The sequence below is a fragment of the Nomascus leucogenys genome, chromosome 11, assembly GCF_006542625.1.
Source record: "Nomascus leucogenys isolate Asia chromosome 11, Asia_NLE_v1, whole genome shotgun sequence".
Taxonomy (NCBI): domain Eukaryota; kingdom Metazoa; phylum Chordata; class Mammalia; order Primates; family Hylobatidae; genus Nomascus; species Nomascus leucogenys.
Window position 1 is genome coordinate 56,292,556 of NC_044391.1, and position 18,253 is coordinate 56,310,808.

Below are 18,253 nucleotides of genomic sequence, written 5' to 3' on the forward strand. Positions count from 1 at the left end.
GGAAGGGAGGAGGGAGAAAGGAAAGGGATGGCTGGGAGTTAGTAGAGAAAGGCTCCTATCCAGGACCTGCCTGCAAGGATCCCAGGTATCAGCCAGCCCAAGCTAGCCTTTGTTGACTTACCAGGTGACAGTTTGGGGAAGAAGGGGAGGAGGATGCGGAAGTCACAGCTCTCCAGGCTTGGTTCCCATTGGCCCTTGATATCCTTAAAAGGGCCCAGCAGTTTCAGCATCCTTATTCCCCAGACCTTCTGCAGATTCTGTGGTTATATTCACTCCTCATCCCAAAGAATGAAATTCACCACCCTCCTCTTCTTGGCAGCTGTAGCAGGGGCCCTGGTCTATGCTGGTGAGTATGGCCTTTCCTCTGTGCCCCACAAGAGTCCTCCCAGTCCAAGGAGGCCCTCACTCCTGCCTTCACCCCTCTCCTCCTCTCTCAGTGCTATTCTGGCTTCCCTGCCTCTGCAAGTGACTCCTCTCCCAGTTCTCCACACATGGCCTCTGCACTCCACTCACCAGAGGAACCCAGAACTCTCTGGCATCTGCCTGCCCTCCCAGCTCATCTCCTCACACACCATTGTTTACCCACTATGCCTCAGCTACACTGGCTTCTCTGGTGTCCCCTGCATATAGTTGAGCAGGGTGTCTCCTACACAAGGGTGCCCAGGCAAGGAGTGGTAGAAGCTAAAATCTGGCTGACACTCTACTTGCCAAGCAGTGAGCCTGGCCCCTGGCTGTGTCTCTTAGGAGGAAGGGAAGCTTTTTTTTTTTTTTTTTTTTTTTTTTTGAGACCGAGTCTCCCTCTGTTGCCCAGGCTGGAGTGCAGTGGCGCGAACTCGGCTCACCGCAACGTCCACCTCCTGGGTTCCAGCGATTCTCCTGCCTCAGCCTCCTGGGTAGCTGGGATTACATGCGCACGCCACCATGCCTGGCTAATTTTGTATTTTTAACAGAGACGGAGTTTCACCATGTTGGCCAGGTTGGTCTCGAACTCCTGACCTCACATGATCCACCTGCCTTGGCCTCCCAAAGTGTTGGAATTACAGGCATGAGCCACTGTGCCCAGCTGGGATGCCTTTTTTAATCCACAGAAGCACCATTTGGGCCATGATGATCCTGCTGTTCCTTGAACATCAGGATCTTCCTTCTTGTTCTTTCCTCATCTAGAATGCTTTCCCTCTCCCTGGCCTCTTCCCCCAACCAACTCTAATGTCACCTGGCCAATGATTTTTCATCTAGAAAATCTCAGTTTAGATATAATTCCCCAAAAAGGCCTTCCATGCACATGCGGAACAAATCAGATCCATGTGCCCTTCTCGCACCAGGCTGCACGTTCCCTTCCAGCACTGTCACACCAGCCATTAAATAATTTCGTAAAAAGACAGACGTAAGCTCTGTCAGGGCAGGGGTCTTGTCTGCCCTCTTCAGCACTGCACCTCCATCTCTTGGCACAGAGCTTTGCATAAATGTTGTGTTGAAAGAATAAAGGGAATCAGGGCTGGGGTCTCGATCCTGCAAATCGCTCAAATATGGCCCCATGACCCCCACTTACTGTCCTCCTCCACCACAGAGGAGGCTGAGCCCCTCTGACCATGGCCAGCTCCCTGACAGACACCTCAGGGAAGCCTCCCAAGCCAGGGGCCAGTCAGGAGGAAGGCACTGTTCCAAGAGACATTACACTTCTCAGAGGGGAACCTGTTTCAAAAGCCACAGGAGTTAAACATCAGAGAGTGCCCCAGTAGACCTGCTGATGTGGTGGAAGGGCATGTCCAACCAAAAGGGAAATTGATCCCCTTCTATCCATGAGCATTCCCAGGAGATAAGCTTTGGAAATGGGAGGGGAGGGTGGCTCAGGTAGGTCCGGTTTGGTCCTTCCTCTCCTCTGGTGTGTTTCCTCCACTGCAGAAGATGCCTCCTCCGACTTGACCGATGCTGATCCTGCCCAGGAAGCTGGGACCTGTGAGTCCTTCTCTCCCTCCTGCCCTAGCCCTCGTTGGGAAGGTTTAACAGTTAAGGATGTGAGTGGTGGCTGGGAGAAGAAGCCAGTGGGAGGAGATCTGGATTCTGTGCTTGGTGGTAATGGGGAGGGGCAGGTAATCTAATAAAGAAGGTAGCATGGGTTGAAATGGCACAAGGCTAAAGACAAAAGAGGATGACCCAGAAAGGCAAGGCCAATAGGGAGCATGGGGAAAAGGTTAGTGTGAATAAAAGGGAGAGAAATATGAGGTTAAGTGGTAAGGGCAATGTCTCACATGGCATTAATACCTTCACCTGCAAACACCTCCCATTACTCCCAATTCCTCAGCAAGATAACCATTATCTGGCCTCTAACCTCATTTTCCAACTCCGTTTTCCATGACTCTCATTTATGTCACACCCACATCAGCTAAATTGAACTTGTTTCCATTCCCCACACATATCCCACACATGCCTTAGCCTGACCTGTTACTCGCTGCCTGCCCCCAGGGAAGCCCCTTTAGAACATCCTCTCCTGCTAACATCTTGCCTTCAAGATCCAGCTTCTCTATGAAGTGCTCCCTGATTCTCACCATCCCCTAGCCCAAATCCTTCCCCAACCCTGCCCACTGCATTCCAAGAGACACGCAGCATGCAGAAATGCTGTCTCCTGTAAGGGGCCAGCGTTTAAGCCATATCACTTCTGTATCCTGGCACCCAGCACACATTAGGTATCCTGGGGCCCTGCAACCCATTCCAAAAGAAACAAACACGTTGACTTTGCTAAAATCAATCAATTTGTGCATTCACAGCTAAGCCTAATGAAGAGATCTCAGGTCCAGCAGAATCTGCTTCACCCCCGGAGACAACCACAACAGCCCAGGAGACTTCGGCAGCAGTTCAGGGGACAGCCAAGGTCACCTCAAGCAGGCAGGAACTAAACCCCCTGAGTAAGTTTGTCTCTATGCCAGATCAACAACCTAGAAAAGTCTCTGGCTGCAGGCCCACATCACACCTCCACACACAGAGATAAGCCTGGTGAGAAGCAGGTAAACTCAAACACCTGAACACAAAGGCACAAATGGGATTGTGCACTGCACCCACACACAACGTTTCCACAATAGTAGATGTTGCGGCCTGCACTATACATGGTTTCTGTCCTGGCTCACACAACTGCCTGTGAGAGAAGTGCTGGAGCCCTCAGCAAAACTTCTGCACTTTAGGACTTTCTGTAGGGATGATGTCCTGGGTGGAGTGGGGGTGGGGGGCAGGTGCAGGCGGGGCAATGCAGAGTTCTCTTTAAATGAGGTGACTTTTCTGCTGATGCGATTGTTCTGCTCCAAAATTAGAATCCATAGTGGAGAAAAGTATTTTACTAAAAGAACAAGCCTTTGCAAGAGCAGGAAAAGGATTGCATGGAGGCGTGGCAGGTGGAAAACAATTCGTTGAAAGTGAGTGTATCCCAAGGCAAGGCTTTGTGGGAATGAGAATACTCAGCACCCACCATCCGGGGGTGGGAGATGGGAGAGAACTTGCCCCCATTTCCACCTCACATATGAGACTTGGAATTGCCACAGCCCCTGCTGTTGAAGACGCCTCACTTTGTGCTTTCATATGTTTCCAATTTCTCATCCAGATTCAAATTGCCGGCTGGGCACGGTGGTTCACGCCTGTAATCCCAGCACTTTGGGAGGCCAAGGCAGGTGTATCGCTTGAGCCCAGGAGTTCAAGACCAGCCTGGGCAACATGGCGATACCCCATCTCTACAAAAAAATACAAAAATTAGCCAGGCGTGGTGGCACGTGCCTGTAGTCCCAGCTACTTGGGAGGCTAAGGTGGGAGGATCACTTGAGCCCATGAGGCAGAGGTTGCAGTGAGCCGAGATCGTGCCACTGCACTCCATCCTGGGTGACAGAGAAAGACCCTGTCTCAAAAAAAAGAACAGATTCAATGTGCCATGTTGTCTGATATTGATTCACCTGGGGTCTAACCCCCAATTTTCCCACAGCAGAGCCTGCTTGTTTCTATTCTTCTTGCCCCCTGCCCCTGCCAAGGTGGGGAAGAGGGCAGGTCCTTCAGGCTCTGGTGAATCTAATCTCAATCCCTCCAACTTCTGTGTAAGCCTCTCCAGAGTCTCAGTAAGTCTGGAAAGCAGAAGATGGAATTGAGGAGAAATGGAAGGGGTGGAGCTGGTGCCTGGGGTCCTAAAAGCCTCATTTGTCTCATCTTTCCTTCTAGATGGAAGTGAATTTGCACAAAAATTACTGAAGAAATTCGGTCTATTAAAACTGTGGGCATGAGAAGCTGAAAAGAATGGGATCATTGGACTTAAAGCCTTAAATACCCTTGTAGCCCAGAGCTATTAAAATGAAAGCATCCAACTTGCTGTGTGCCTGTGCTCTATGGGATGGGCCCTGGAGGAAGGGCAGGGAGAAAAGCCCTCCCTGTACCAACACAAGGCATAGGATGTCCTGACCCAGGCCCTTGGCCAGTCACAGCCTGCCTAAAAGGCAGAGCCTCTAACAAGCCCTTTTATTCACTTTGAGCCGCATCCACATGTGCTGAGCCTCCTTTGAGTCCAAATGCCACTCCAGTTTTCGTCCACCTCTTATTCTTCACACATTACTCCTAGTGATGTTTGAGCATTTCCAAAAATTAAATCAAATTCCAAAGAACCAGGATTTATCATCCTGAAAATAATCAAAGCCTGGGCCATTGATACTAAAGCCACTTTCTGGTACCTTTATCGGAAATTCATCTCTCCTGCCTTCTATTCGTACATTCTACACTGGGCCAAAGTGGCTGGCAATGGCTAATTAGGTCAGACAGTAAAGTAATGAGCTAATACAGTAAGAACTGGCACTTGACTAAAAAGACCAATTGAATCCATTACAGTTATTCTTGTGATGTGGTGCAGAGAAACCACTTTTGACTGTGTTTTAGATGTGTGAATTATCTTCCCCAAAGGACTAAAGTCTCTCAAATGGGTCTCGGTCACCTCTTCCTCCTCCTGCAACTTTGTTTTCCTCCCCTACAGCTCATGGCTGTGTCTTGCACACAGATGAACCAGGGAAGATCACTCATGACTTCAGGGGGCAAAGAAAGCAGTCAGATCTTCTGCCAGACCCCTCCCCAGGCCAGGCACATGGTCTTCTGCTCTTTAACATGCCCAGAGTCATTGATTCTAGACTGTTCTTCCCACCCCATCTTAGTTTATTTTCTGTTGCCTATAACAGAATATCTAAAACTGGATAATTTATAAGAAGCAAAATGTACTTCTTACAGTTCTAGAGCTAGGAAGTCCAAGGTCAAGGGGGCATGTCTGGCAAGAGCTTTCTTGCTGGCAGGGAATCTCTGCAGGATCCCAAGCTGGAACAGAGAATCACATAGTGAGGTGGCTGTCCACGCTAGCTCAGTTCTCTCTTCCTCTTCTTAGAAAGCCTCCAGTCTCACTCCTGTGGCAAACCATTAATCCATTAACCCATTAATTCATTAATCCATAGATGGATTAATCTATTCACAAGGGCAAAGACCTCATGACCCAATCATTTCTTTTTCTTTTTTTTTTTTAAGACAGAGTCTTGTTCTGTCGCCCACACTGGAGTGCAATGGCTCAATCTCGGCTCACTGCAACCTCTGCCTCCTGGATTCAAGCAATTCTCCTGTCTCAGGCTCCCAAGCAGCTAGGATTACAGGTGCCCACTGCCACACCTGGCTAATTTGTTGTATTTTTAGTAGAGACGGGGTTTTGCCATGTTGGCCAGGATGGTCTCAAACTCCTGACCTCATGTGATCCACCTGCCTAGGCCTCCCAAAGTGCTGAGATTACAGAGATGAGCCACTGCGCCCAGCATGACCCAATCATTTCTTAATAGCCCTGCCTTTCAATATTGTTACTTTAGGGATTAAGTTTCAACATAAGTTTTGGAGGGGACAAACCTCAAACTATACCATTCTACTCCTGGCCCTCTGAAACTCATGTCCTTCTCAAATATAAATATATTCATTCCAACTCCATAGCCCCAAAATCTTAGCTCATTCCAGCACCAAATCAAAAGTCCAAAGTCCAGAGTATCATCTGTGAGCCTGTGAAATACAAATGAGTTATCTACTTTTAAGATACAATTGTGGTAAAAGCATAAAACAGACATTCCCATTCCAAAATGGAGAAACAGACAAAAAGAAACAAGTAACAGGTCTCAAGCAAATCTGAAACCCAGCAGGGCAGACATTAAATCTTAAAGCTGAAGAATAATCTCTTTTGACTCTGTGTGTGGCCTCCCATCCACACTGGGTTATGGCTTAGGCCTCCAAGGCTTCAGGCAGCCTCACCCTTATGGCTTTTCTGGGTGCAGCCCATGTGACTGCTCCTAGGTATTGAAGTCTGGTGCCTGAAGCTTTCCCAGGTGGGTGTTGCATATTGCCAGTGACTGCACACTTCTGGGGTCCCAGTAGTGGTCCCACTCCCACAGCTCCACTAGGCATTACCCTAATGGGGACTCTCTATGGTGGCACTACTTCTATGGCTCCACTAGATGGGGACTCTTTGCAGTGGCTCTGCCCCTGTGACAAATCTTTGCCTGGGCTCCTAGGCATTTGATGATACCCTTTGAAATCTTGGTGGAGGCTGCCAAGCTGCCACAGCTTTTTCTGTCTGCAAGCCTGCAGAGTCAGCACCACCTGGACGCTGCCAAGGTTTATGGCTTGTACCTTCCAAAACTGCAGCACAAGCTACAATTGGGGTCATTTGAGCCTTGGCTAGGGCAGCCATGAAGCTCTGCACTGGGGTTCCAGGGCAGAGTCCCAAGGCACCATTCTGCGCTCCTAGACCTCTGGGCCTATAACAGGAGGGGCACCCTCAAAGATCTCTGAAATGCATTTCAGGTCTTTCTTCATTGTCTTGAGGAATAGCATTTGACTCCCTTCTAGCTGTGCTAATCTTTTTAGCTGCATCCTTGATCTCCTCTTCTGAATGCACTTTTTCACTCTTCATGTGGCCAGGCTGACAGTTTTCCAACTCTTTCCACTCTGCTTCCCATTTAATCTAAATTTTCTTTATCTTTATAATTGTCTTTGAATTATTCCTTTGCTCCCAAATCTCAGCATAAGTGGCCAAAAGTAACCATGCACCTCCTTCTATATTTTGTTTAGAAATTTCTTCTGCAGATACTCTAGTTTGTCACTCTCAAGTTTGGCCTTCCACAAAGCCCTTAAATGTAGACACAGTTCAGTCAAGTTCTTCGTCAATTTATAACAAGGATGGTCTTTACTCCAGTTTCCAATACCTTATTCCTCAGTTCCGTCTGAAATCTCATCAGAATGGCCTTACTCTTCATATCTCAACTAGCATTCTAGTCACAATCACTTAACTAATCTCTAAGGAGTTCCAAACTTTCCACAGAACTGAGGTTCTCCATGAGTTCTCCACCCCTGCAGCAAACTTCTGCCTGGACATCCAAGTGTTTTCATACATCCTCTGAAATCTAGGTGGAGGTTCCCAAACCCCAATTCTTGACTTCTGTGCACTCACAGGCTCAGCACCACATAAAGGCTGCCAAGGCTTGGGGCTTGCACCCTCTGGAGCCACAGCCCAAGCTCTATGTTGGCCCCTTTCAGCCATGGCTAGAGTGGCTCGAACACAGGACACCAAGTCTCTAGGCTGCACAGAGCACGGGTACCCTGGGCCTGGCCCATAAAACCACTTTTTCCTCCTAGGCCTCCAGGTCTGTGATGGGAGGGGCTGCTGTGAAAACCTCTGACATGTCCTAGAGACATTTTCCCCATCATCTTGTGGATTAACATTCAGCTCCTCGTTACTTATGCAAATTTCTGCAGCCAGCTTGAATTTCTCCTCAGAAAATGGGATTTTATCTTCTATCACATTGTCAAGCTGCAAATTTTCTGAACATTTATCCTCTGCTTCCCTTATAAAACAGAATGCCTTTAACAGCACCCAAGTCACATCTTGAATGCTTTGCTGCCTAGAAACCTCTTCCACCAAAAACCCTAAATCATCTCTCTCAAGTTCAAAGTTCCACAAATCTCTAGGGCAGAGGCAAAATGTTGCCAGTCTCTTTGCTAACACATAACAAGAGTAACCTTTGCTCCAGTTCCCAGAACAAGTTCCTCATTTCCATCAGAGACCACCTCAGCCTGGACTTTATTGTCCATGTTGCTATAAGCATTTTGGGCAAAGCCATTCAACAAGTCTCTAGGAAATTCCAGAATTTCCCACATTTCCCTGTCTTCTTCTGAGCCCTCCAAACTGTTCCAGCCTCTGCCTGCTACCGAGTTCCAAAGTTGCTTTCACATTTTCAGGTATCTTTTCAGCAACACCCCACTCTACTGTATTAATCAGTGCTAATACAGTACCAGTTTAGTGTATTAGTCCGTTTTCATGCTGCTGATAAAGACATAGCCGAGACTGGGCAATTTACAAAAGAAAGAGGTTTATTGGACTTAGAGTTGCAAGTGGCTGTGGAGGCCTCACAATCATGGTGGAAGGTGAAAGGCACATCTCACATGGCAGCAGACAAGAGAAGAGAGCTTGTGCAGGGAAAATCCCCTTTATAAAACCACCAGATCTCATGAGACTTATTCACTATCACCAGAGCAGCACAGGAAAGGCCTGCCCCCATGATTCAATTATCTCCTACCAGGTCCCTCCCACAACACATGGGAATTCAAGATGAAATTTAGATGGGGACAGAGCAAAGCCATATCAGCAGGGATTTCTGTCTGCTCTTTTACTTCTATATCCCCAGTGCCTAGAATAGTGCCTGGAACACAGAAAGCACCCAAGAAACATTGGTTCAATGTTGAATGAGTTCACCCACTTCCACCCACCTCCTCATTTATATCCTGTGAGATGAATATCTCCATCCTCTCTGTTCTTAGAATATGCATTTGCATGTCTGCTATAATACCTCTTCACCAGAGAGGCAACATTTCAGAAGTAGGTCCAGGTGGAATTCATCTCAGAACGCCTAACACTCAGCAGGTAACAGGTGGTTAACCAGTTGTCTGTGTACTGAATGAAGGAGAAGCAGGCTCTGGGATTACCTGCCTACAGCACCCCCAAAATTCCCCAGGTTCATCCTCCTCAAAGGAGAGAAAACTTCAACCATTTCACATTCACAAATTGGTGACTTTGGACACACAGTGATTACGACAAAGCCTGATGAAGGGGCAAGAGCTAACCCCAGATACTGTTTCAGAGAAAACCCCAATCCTGATGAAATCCCTACCAACCCCAGAGACAATGGCAGCAATCCAAAGGGTCTGTGAGAAACAAGGAGCAGATAGCTCCCCCTTGTGGCACAGGCCTGTGGACCATGTGACTTTATTGTGAGGACAGGGTGGACCCTGGAATGTTCAAACTACTCAAGGCATACACAAACACATCTGTACCAGATGGAAGGCTGAGCATAGCCTTCTACCTCCCTTTCCACTGAATATTTCATGAAATGACTGAAAATGCTGATTTAATGAAAAACAGGCTACTTCTGGGTTGACAGTCGTTTTCCTGCTTTCTGAGGTTATGGAAGTTTTAACATTCAGATATGGATGATATTCTAAATAAATTATATACAAATTAATGGGGAAAACATTCAATAACATAATTCTAAATGAAGGAAAAGAAATAAAGATATATCTACTAATTTCTTACCTCTGAAACCAACTGAATTTTACAACAAGGAAAATAAATGCAGATATGTAAATTCCATCTTAGATGAAAATAGAAAGCCCTTACAACCCCAAATAACACTTTCTTTGAAGAAATTCTGCCAATTCCAGTGAAACTGGAACCAAATGGAGGGAGGATGCTGACACAGTGTCCCATAATAACAGATCATGGGCAGAGCTGGCAATATGCAGACTTCTCTAAAGTACATGACATACCCAGAAGAGCAAAAGCAAGGTCACCTTGTTTGTAACCAGAGCAACCATATGTATAATGAGTGCTCCTGAAAAAGAGAACTGAACACGTGGAATAGGAAACATAAGTGAAAAGAGATTTCTTAAAAATAAAATTCTAGCCAGAAACAGTGGCCCACGCCTGTAATCCCAGTGACTCTGAAGGCTGAGGCAGGAGGATTGCTTCAGCTCAGGAGTTCAATACCAGCCTGCACATAGTGTGACTGTCTCTCAATAGACAGAAAGAGAAAGAGAGGAAGAAAGGAAGGAAGGAGGGAGGGAGGGAGGGAAGAAGGAAGGAAGGAGGGAGGGAGGGAAGAAGAAAGGAAGGAAGGAGGGAGGGAAGGAAGGAAGGAGAAGGGGAAGAGGAAGGGAAGGGAGGGAAGGGAGGGAAGGGAGGGAAGGGGGGGAAGACAACTTGAATCTAGCAGAGGGCAGGGGGAAATAAGGAGTTGTTTAATAAATATAGTTTCAGTTTTTCAAGATGCAAAAGTTCTGGAGACTGGTTATATAACAACGTGAATATACTTAACACCATTGAACTGTACACTTAATGGCTAAGCTGGTAGATTTTATGTTATGTGTATTTTACCACAATTAAAAATTTTAATTTAAAAAAACTTGAATCTACACATTGAAAGAAAAAAACTGATTCAAAAAGACCAATTTTAAGAACTGGCCTAATAGAGTTTCTTATCTTCAAAGATAAAGAAAGAATCATCTGGGCATCCAGCCAAAACTATCAACACACGGACTGAAGGGAAAACAAATAGATCGGGCTAGCTCCTGACTTCAACATCAAAAGACCATGGAGAAATTCCTACACAGTCCTCTGGGAGAAGAAAGGTGATATCCAAGCATTCTGTCTTTAGTCAAGCTATTTTACCAGGCTAAGGCAATAGACAAATACTTTCAATATGCAACAATTGAAGGAATTCCATTCTATTAACGCTTTTAAAAAACCATTAGACGACAAACTTCAGCCAGCCAAGAGATAAGTGGAGAATATGAGGTAAAAGGAGTAACTGTGAGTACTAAATCCATTTTAATGCAGAATAAAGCCAAAACTGCTGTGGAAATTATGGTTACCAAGTAGGGGGTAAATGTTATAAACTATGAGAATGTAAAAAAATCAGCATACAGATGGAAGAGAAAGAGGGAATTCATATAAGTAGGTGGACTTTACAAGATTTATAGTTGAAGGATCAAAAAATATTTTTAACATGCTAAATCAAATAATCAAGGTTTAAAGTAAATCACTAGAAGAATTCATAATAATATAATCCATGAAAACCAGATGATGAAAAGGAAGGAAAAAGGAGAAAGTAGAAGTATACTGTTTTAATAGTTGATAGTAGAGGGAGTCAACTCTGAATAAATAAAGATTTGAGTACATAATTTGAAGTTGATTATAAAGATAAGCAATAGGACTATAAACAAACTATAAATCTTTTATATTAGCAGAACTATACATAAAAAGGAAAAAACAGATCATATAGCAAAATATACATTTTAAATTGTTAAAATAAAAGGATGGCATTAAGAAGATACAACTAGTACAAACATGCCTTTCATGTGAACAAACAGAAATAGAACAAATTCATGTCATAAAAAGCAAGAGTCTCACATCAGGACATAAAGCAAAACCAAACTATAAACAATGGATTCAAAAATATTATACATCAAGAACAATGGAACTGCTTTACTTTGCCTCCCTTCCTGCCTTCCTATATTCCTGCCTTACTTTCTGAATTTCAGTACAAAAGCCAGTGGGTAGAGCTGAGCAAGGCAGGCATCTGCATGAACAGGGAGTGGGGGATTACGAGAAAGCCAGAGCAGGCTGTTGGAACAGGAGATGAGGAGGGCATCTACCAGGAGCACAGTGGGTGAAGGGGAGTGGTGACCTGGCATGGGGCATCAGAGCCCGAGTAGGATGAGAGGGGCACCCAACCAGCCTGATGTGGGGGGTTGCAGCTCAAACAGAGTGAGGGGGTCTAGGTGGTGCAGGGTGACTGAGCCTGAACAATGTGGCGTTATATTGGAATTGGAGGTAATGGTGAGAACTTATGGTCTTTGATATATAATTCGATGTAGAAATACATGTAGATGTAATGTATATATATAATTTATTCATAGGAATGCACATACATATATAAATACATAGATACATTTCCTAGCTTGACCACTGGGAGGCCTAGAAGCAGTAAAATCCTAAGAACAGTGAGCATATGTAGAGCCTATATCTTCTTTTCCAAATACCATTAAGAGAACAGGGATCCTTGGAAAAATGGCTAATACCAGGGGTAGGACAGAGAAAGTACATGATAAGGCTGGAATGACTTGTTGTACCAGAAAGTAAGAAAACGCTCAAAAAATGATGGAGACATATCAAAAGAATACAAAATCTAATGAGAAGGTTAGCTTAATCCCAATAGTATTGAATTATCTCAGACTAACAAAATTCAGTGGAAAGGAAAAACATTATAAAAGATTATAATGGAAAGAAAGAGAAAGAAAGAAAAGAAGGAAGGAAGGAAGGAGAAAGAAAGAAAAAGAAAGAAAGAAAGAAAGAAAGAAAGAAAGAAAGAAAGAAAGAAAGAGAAGAGAAAAAATGAAGGCAGGAAAAGAAAGGAAGACCATAAATCATTGAATAAATAGAAAGGAAAGGAAAAGAAAAGAAGAGAAAAAAGGAAGAAAGGAAAAGAAATGAAGATTATAAATCATTGAATAAATAGGAAGCCATGAGTCCATATTGATTAAATAAATGAATGGATAAGTAAATGGGGATATGAGAAAGGTTTTTCTTACAGTAGAATGGTAGCTAATGAATTCAGAAGGAATGATTGAAGTAGAAAATCACTATTCAGCAACCATCAAGGTGATAATTCAACCAGGAAACATCAATGAGCACTAAAACTAATTGGTAAAAGTTTGATAAGGAAAAGGATACTTATGTAGTTTCAAAGTAGCTTTCCACAAAATATTTATTAATTTCACTAGAAGAAAAAGAGTAACTTCACAGTGGAGACAGCTGGCAGACATCACCTTAATCAGTACCATCACAGAAATCAGATAAATCAAAATCACGTGCCAGCTGATAGAATGCAAGGCAGAGAATTCAGTATGACTGATTGATATTCCTGCCAAAAGTGAAAAGCCTGAAATTTAATCATGAAGAACATAAGATGAACCCAAATCGGGGACACTCTGCACAATAACTGGTCTGTAATCTTCAAAAGTGGCAATGTCATGAAAGTCATGGAAAGGTCGAGGAACTGTGACAACTAAATGCTATGCATAATCTTGGACTGGATCCTTCTGTCATAGGATCATTATTGAAACAATGGGAAATATCTAAATGGGGTGTGTGGTTGACATGGTTATAATGTATCAGTAGTGTATCAAATATTAATTTCCTAATTTTAATGGTTGCATTGAGGTTATGATGAAATGTCCTTGTCTGTAGGAATTACCAAAAAATTCAATAGAAAAAGAATAAGTAACTCAGAAAGAGTAAAAGTCAAAAGATGAGCAAAAACCCACCAAGCAAATGAAAAAAACAGAATCTTGATCTTAATATCAAGTCAATATTTATTCCAGAGTAAACATATTAAATGAGACAAGGAGAAGTATTTATAAGGATAAAGGTAGCGGCTGGACGTGGTGGCTCACACCCATAATCCCAGCACTTGGGAGGCCGAGGTGGGCAGATCACCTGACGTCAGGAGTTCGAGACCAGCCTGGCCAACATGGTGAAACCCCGCCTCTACTAAAAATACCAAAAATTAGCCGGGCGTAGTGGTGGGCACCTGTAATCCCAGCTACAAGGAGGCTGAGACAGGAGAATCGCTTGAACCCAGGAGGCGGAAGTTGCAGTGAGCCGAGATCGTGCCATTGCACTCCAGCCTGGGCAACAAGAGCGAAACTCCGTCTCAGAAAAAAAAAAAAAAAAAAAAAAAAAGAATAAAGGTTGCACTCCACACTAAAAACAGACACAAAGATTTCTGCACCTTTTAAAGAGCACCAACCAAAACTTCAGGAAATGCAAAGATACTCATAGTTGGACAGGCTCAAATTCACCTGTCTCAAGCCATAAAGGTCAAATAAACAAGAAAAGTTTGACTACAGAGTATCTAAGTAACCTAAACAGGAAAATAGAGTTAATTTAATACTCCTGAAAAACCAGAACATCCTTTCATTTCAGAAACTTTTGAAAAATGCATCAAAAATTATATGATAAACAACTATACCAATACTAATGGTTAACATATCTATGAAACTTTAAAATGTACCAGGTATAATTCATAAGTACTTTGTAGATCTTAATTACTTTAATCCCCATAACAACCCCATGATAAAACTTGAGACACAGAGGGGTTAAACAACATGCCTGAGGGCATGCAGCTGATACATGGAAAAACCAGGATTGAACCCACGCAGTGTTGATCCAGAGTCTACACTCCTAACCAATACTTGAATAAACTCTAAAGTGCAGAAATGATGCAAATGGACATTCCCCAGTAATAACACAATAAAACTAGAAATTAAGAACAGAATCAAGTAATTTTTAAAATCTTATCCATATGAGATTTATAACCCTCTTAAACAACTCTTGATTCAAAGAAGAAAACAAAACCAAAATTGCTATCTAAAATAAAACAATAATGAAAATATTATAAATTATATATTATATATTATAGTATATATAATATATATTAAAATCTATGAGATACAGATAAAACAGTGTGTATAGGAAATTTCAGTCTTAAATATTAATATTAGTCAAAAAATGTTTAAAAATTAATTAAACACCCAACTCAAAAGAATGAACTAAATTTAATGAAAACATGAAGAATAAATTAGTAAAAGCAGAAATTAATTGAATAGACAACAGAAAATTATAGAATCTAAATTTAAAATATCCAGAACTAATTATTTATGGAAAATATAAACTATTATCTAACTTTAAAAAAGAGAGAGATAAAGAGGGTAGGCATGAGAGAAACCAGAATAAGAAATGAGAATGGGGACATTACAAAGGTAAAAAGGAAATTCAAATAATGAAAAGATTAGTTTGCTTAAACCTGAATAAATCGATTTTTAAACATGTGTGAAATGAATTATTTTCTAGAAAAAATATCTAAGACTGCTGGGTGCGGTGGCTCACGCCTGTAGTCCCAGCACTTTGGGAGGCCAAAGAGGGTGGATCACCTGAGGTCAGGAGTTCAAGACCAGCCTGACCAACATGGTGAAACCCCGTCTCCACTAAAAATATAAAATTAGCAGGGTGTGGTGGTGCATGCCTGTAATCCCAGCTACCAGGCAGGCCGAGGCAGGAGAATCGCTTGAACCCAGGAGGCAGAGGTTGCAGTGAGCCAAGATCGCGCCATTGCACTCCAGCCTGGGCAACAAGAGTGAAACTCCATCTCAAAAAAACAAAAAAAGGAAAGAAAAAAGAAAAAATATCCAAGAAAACTGAGCCTGGATGAGGTGAACTACAAACAGAGAAGTTACGATACAGGACATAGAAAATATCAAGAGCTATCACACCAAAAAGCCCCACACCCAGAGAATTTTACAAGTGAATTCTCTATCCCTTTAAGGAACCCAATTTCACTAAACTGTTCCAGAACACAGGGAGGAGGAACCCTTCCAAATACATATCAAAGTCAGCAGATTATTTATTTAAAAACCCAAAAGACTGCCCACCAAAAAAGAAAATATAGATCCATCTTTGTTACTTGCAAACATTAGGGCAAAGTTCTAAATGAGATACTATCAACAAAATCTAGCAGCAAGTAGGGTCCATGCCAGGAGTGAAAGAATGGTTTGATATTAGGAAATGTATGAATATAATTATATATGATATATATGGTTAATAAATATATAATATATATGTGTGTGCATATATATATAAATGGTTAACAAATAAAAAGCATATGTTTATGTCCTCACAATGCTCCAAAGGACTTTGACAACAATTCAACACTCATATTTTTTAAAGGTGATATTATCATTTAAGCAGTAGTGGTAATAAAACCATACTCAAAAGGTTTGCACAAAAAGTTCTACTTAGAAAACAATCATAGAAGCATTCAGATAAATCAGTCTAGGAACATGCCCCAAGAGATATGGGAAATGATAATAATTATTATCTAAAGAAATGAAAGAAAGGAAGAAGAGAATGTCATAGAACTAAATCTATAACATCAAAAAACTAAAATTCTAGAAAATATTAACATGGCAGGACGTGGGGGAAGATGACCAAAGGCACATAGCAACATGAAGTACTTTTTAGAGAAGAAATATAGATATGAGGCATCCTATTCCTTCCCACCAATATTTCAGCAATTTTTTCCACTTTATTTCTTTGCTGGGGTTGAAGGGAGAAGTCTAGGCTGGAAGATACACATTTAGGACCAATTAATACATAGATCAGATATAGACAGGATTTAAAGTTATGAAATTGAATGAAATGGCCAAAGAACTATAAATAGAGAAAAATGTCTCCTCCAATACTTAGAGGTTGGGCAAAGTTAGAAAAAAAAAAAAAAAAACAGCAAAGAAGCAGCAGCCAGTGAGGCAGGAAGAAAGCCAGAAAAACGTGGTGTTCTTGAAGCCAAAAGAAAAAATCTATTTCCAAGAAGATGAGGTGATCAACTGTGTCAAATGCTCCTGATAGGTAAAGTAAGAGATCTAAGGACTGACTATTAGAAGTAGCAATATTGCTATCTTGACAAGAGCAATTTCAGTGGGATGGTTTGGGTGAAAGCCTGATTTAGAATGAGTATGGTAGGAATCTGCCAAAATGAATACAACCAATCCTTTAAATAGGCTTGGTTGTAAAGTGAAGTAAATCCCCTCAAAGGCATTCTGTTCAATGTCCACCCTAGAGATAATGGCCTTCAAGGACAATAGACAGTAGATCCTCCCAGAAAACAGACCTGAGGGCTGCCAAATTGGCCAACAAAGGGGACTAATTCAACACTAGGCAGGGCACCCTTGCTATTTCTGCCCAGCAGAATATTTACTGTGAATCACTGGTTACTGGAGAAATTTCCCATCACTCCTTTTTTGATGGAACTTTTCATTATGTTATAGTCTTCCTTCGCCACTATTGTATACTGGATGTTTTGATGATGTATAACACCTTTTAAACATAGGTCATAGGACATCAAGGAATTACAACTAGGCTTGAGATCTGGATCTGCAATTAGGTACAGCAAACAGATGAGAAGCTTTCAAGTATCTTCTTTTAGAGATGGAGGCAATGTGTTTCATCTAGCACAAAAAATTTTAAGTATGTATATGTGATGAACAGTGTTTATAAACGATGGACAGCCGAAAGTGGAACTGTAGCAGACACCTAAAATAAGATGCTGAATAAAGCCAGGCGCACGTGTCACACTTCAAATCCCAGTGCTTTGGGAGGCCAAGGTGGGAGGATCGCTGGAGGCCAGGAGTTCAAGACCAGTCTGGGAAACATAGAGAAACCTGTCTCTATCCCCCCCAGAATTTTTTTAATTTGTCAGGCATGGTGGTATGTACCTTTAGTCCCAGCTACTTGAAAGGCCAGGGTGGGGGGATGATTTGGAAAGATGCCAAATAAAATCTCTATTGTAACTATAGCTACAAGTTGAAAACAGTAAAGTGCTGAGTACTCTACAACCTAAAGAGAGCCAACACGAAGGTACCAGACACATCCCTCAGGATTGATTCAGAAGTCACAGAATTTGTCCTGTCACCATCACCCTACTCCCCAGTATGTGTTAAGAACAGCAGTGAGAAGGAAAACACTGGAGATTTATCAGGGTCATGAGTTGTCATCCCTTCCCTCCACCCTCAAGCCAAGCAGCAAGGGCTTGGTGCCTGCCAAAAGGGAGAATGAAATCTCATTCCAAATTCAACACCTGCTTGCACAGCGGACTTGCTGATCTGCCCTCTGTGCCTGCTCAAACAGAGGAAAAAATAGAAGACTAGAGGGAAGCGAGGAGTGCAATGAGCAGCCTTTTATACTGATTGGTATGGAAGGAGGGCAAGAGTTTCCTGTGGATTAAACAGATCTTGTGGCTTGAGCCATCTTGTTGGCATCCCACTCAAAAGGGGAAGTCGCTTGACAAGCGGACCCCCCGATGTGAGAAGATATAGGGTGGACTGCTGAATGGCTTCTTAGGGTGGTTGAAAGAGAAAACTGTACAGTAGGGAGCCCGCAGGTGCCCAAAGTTTCACATATGCACCCCTTCCTTGAGACAGCCATCATTTGGCCTCTTGCCACAAACAGGATATGATCAGCCAATCTTGGCCCGAGAAGCAGCACTAGCCAAGAGAAGAGAGAGTCTGAGAGCAATCAGATAAGGGATGTTTATTTCTTTTCATTGATTCT

The 18,253-nt window shown here is 42.7% G+C and overlaps 1 protein-coding gene across 2 annotated transcripts; it reads left to right on the forward strand.

Annotated features, from left to right (window-relative positions):
* Positions 1-240: 240 nt before the first annotated feature.
* On the forward strand, positions 241-4,334 carry LACRT (lacritin). 2 transcript variants are annotated; one of them, XM_030823097.1, is made up of 5 exons: positions 241-346; positions 1,903-1,956; positions 2,766-2,903; positions 3,303-3,404; positions 4,192-4,334. In XM_030823097.1, exons 1-5 carry the CDS (start codon positions 289-291, stop codon positions 4,251-4,253), a joined length of 414 nt encoding a protein of 137 aa, XP_030678957.1. In that variant the 5' UTR covers positions 241-288; the 3' UTR covers positions 4,254-4,334. The 2 variants fall into 2 exon arrangements, with proteins under 2 accessions (XP_030678957.1, XP_030678958.1); XM_030823098.1 differs by having other exon boundaries at positions 256-346; positions 3,336-3,404.
* The last annotated feature ends 13,919 nt before the right edge of the window (positions 4,335-18,253 follow it).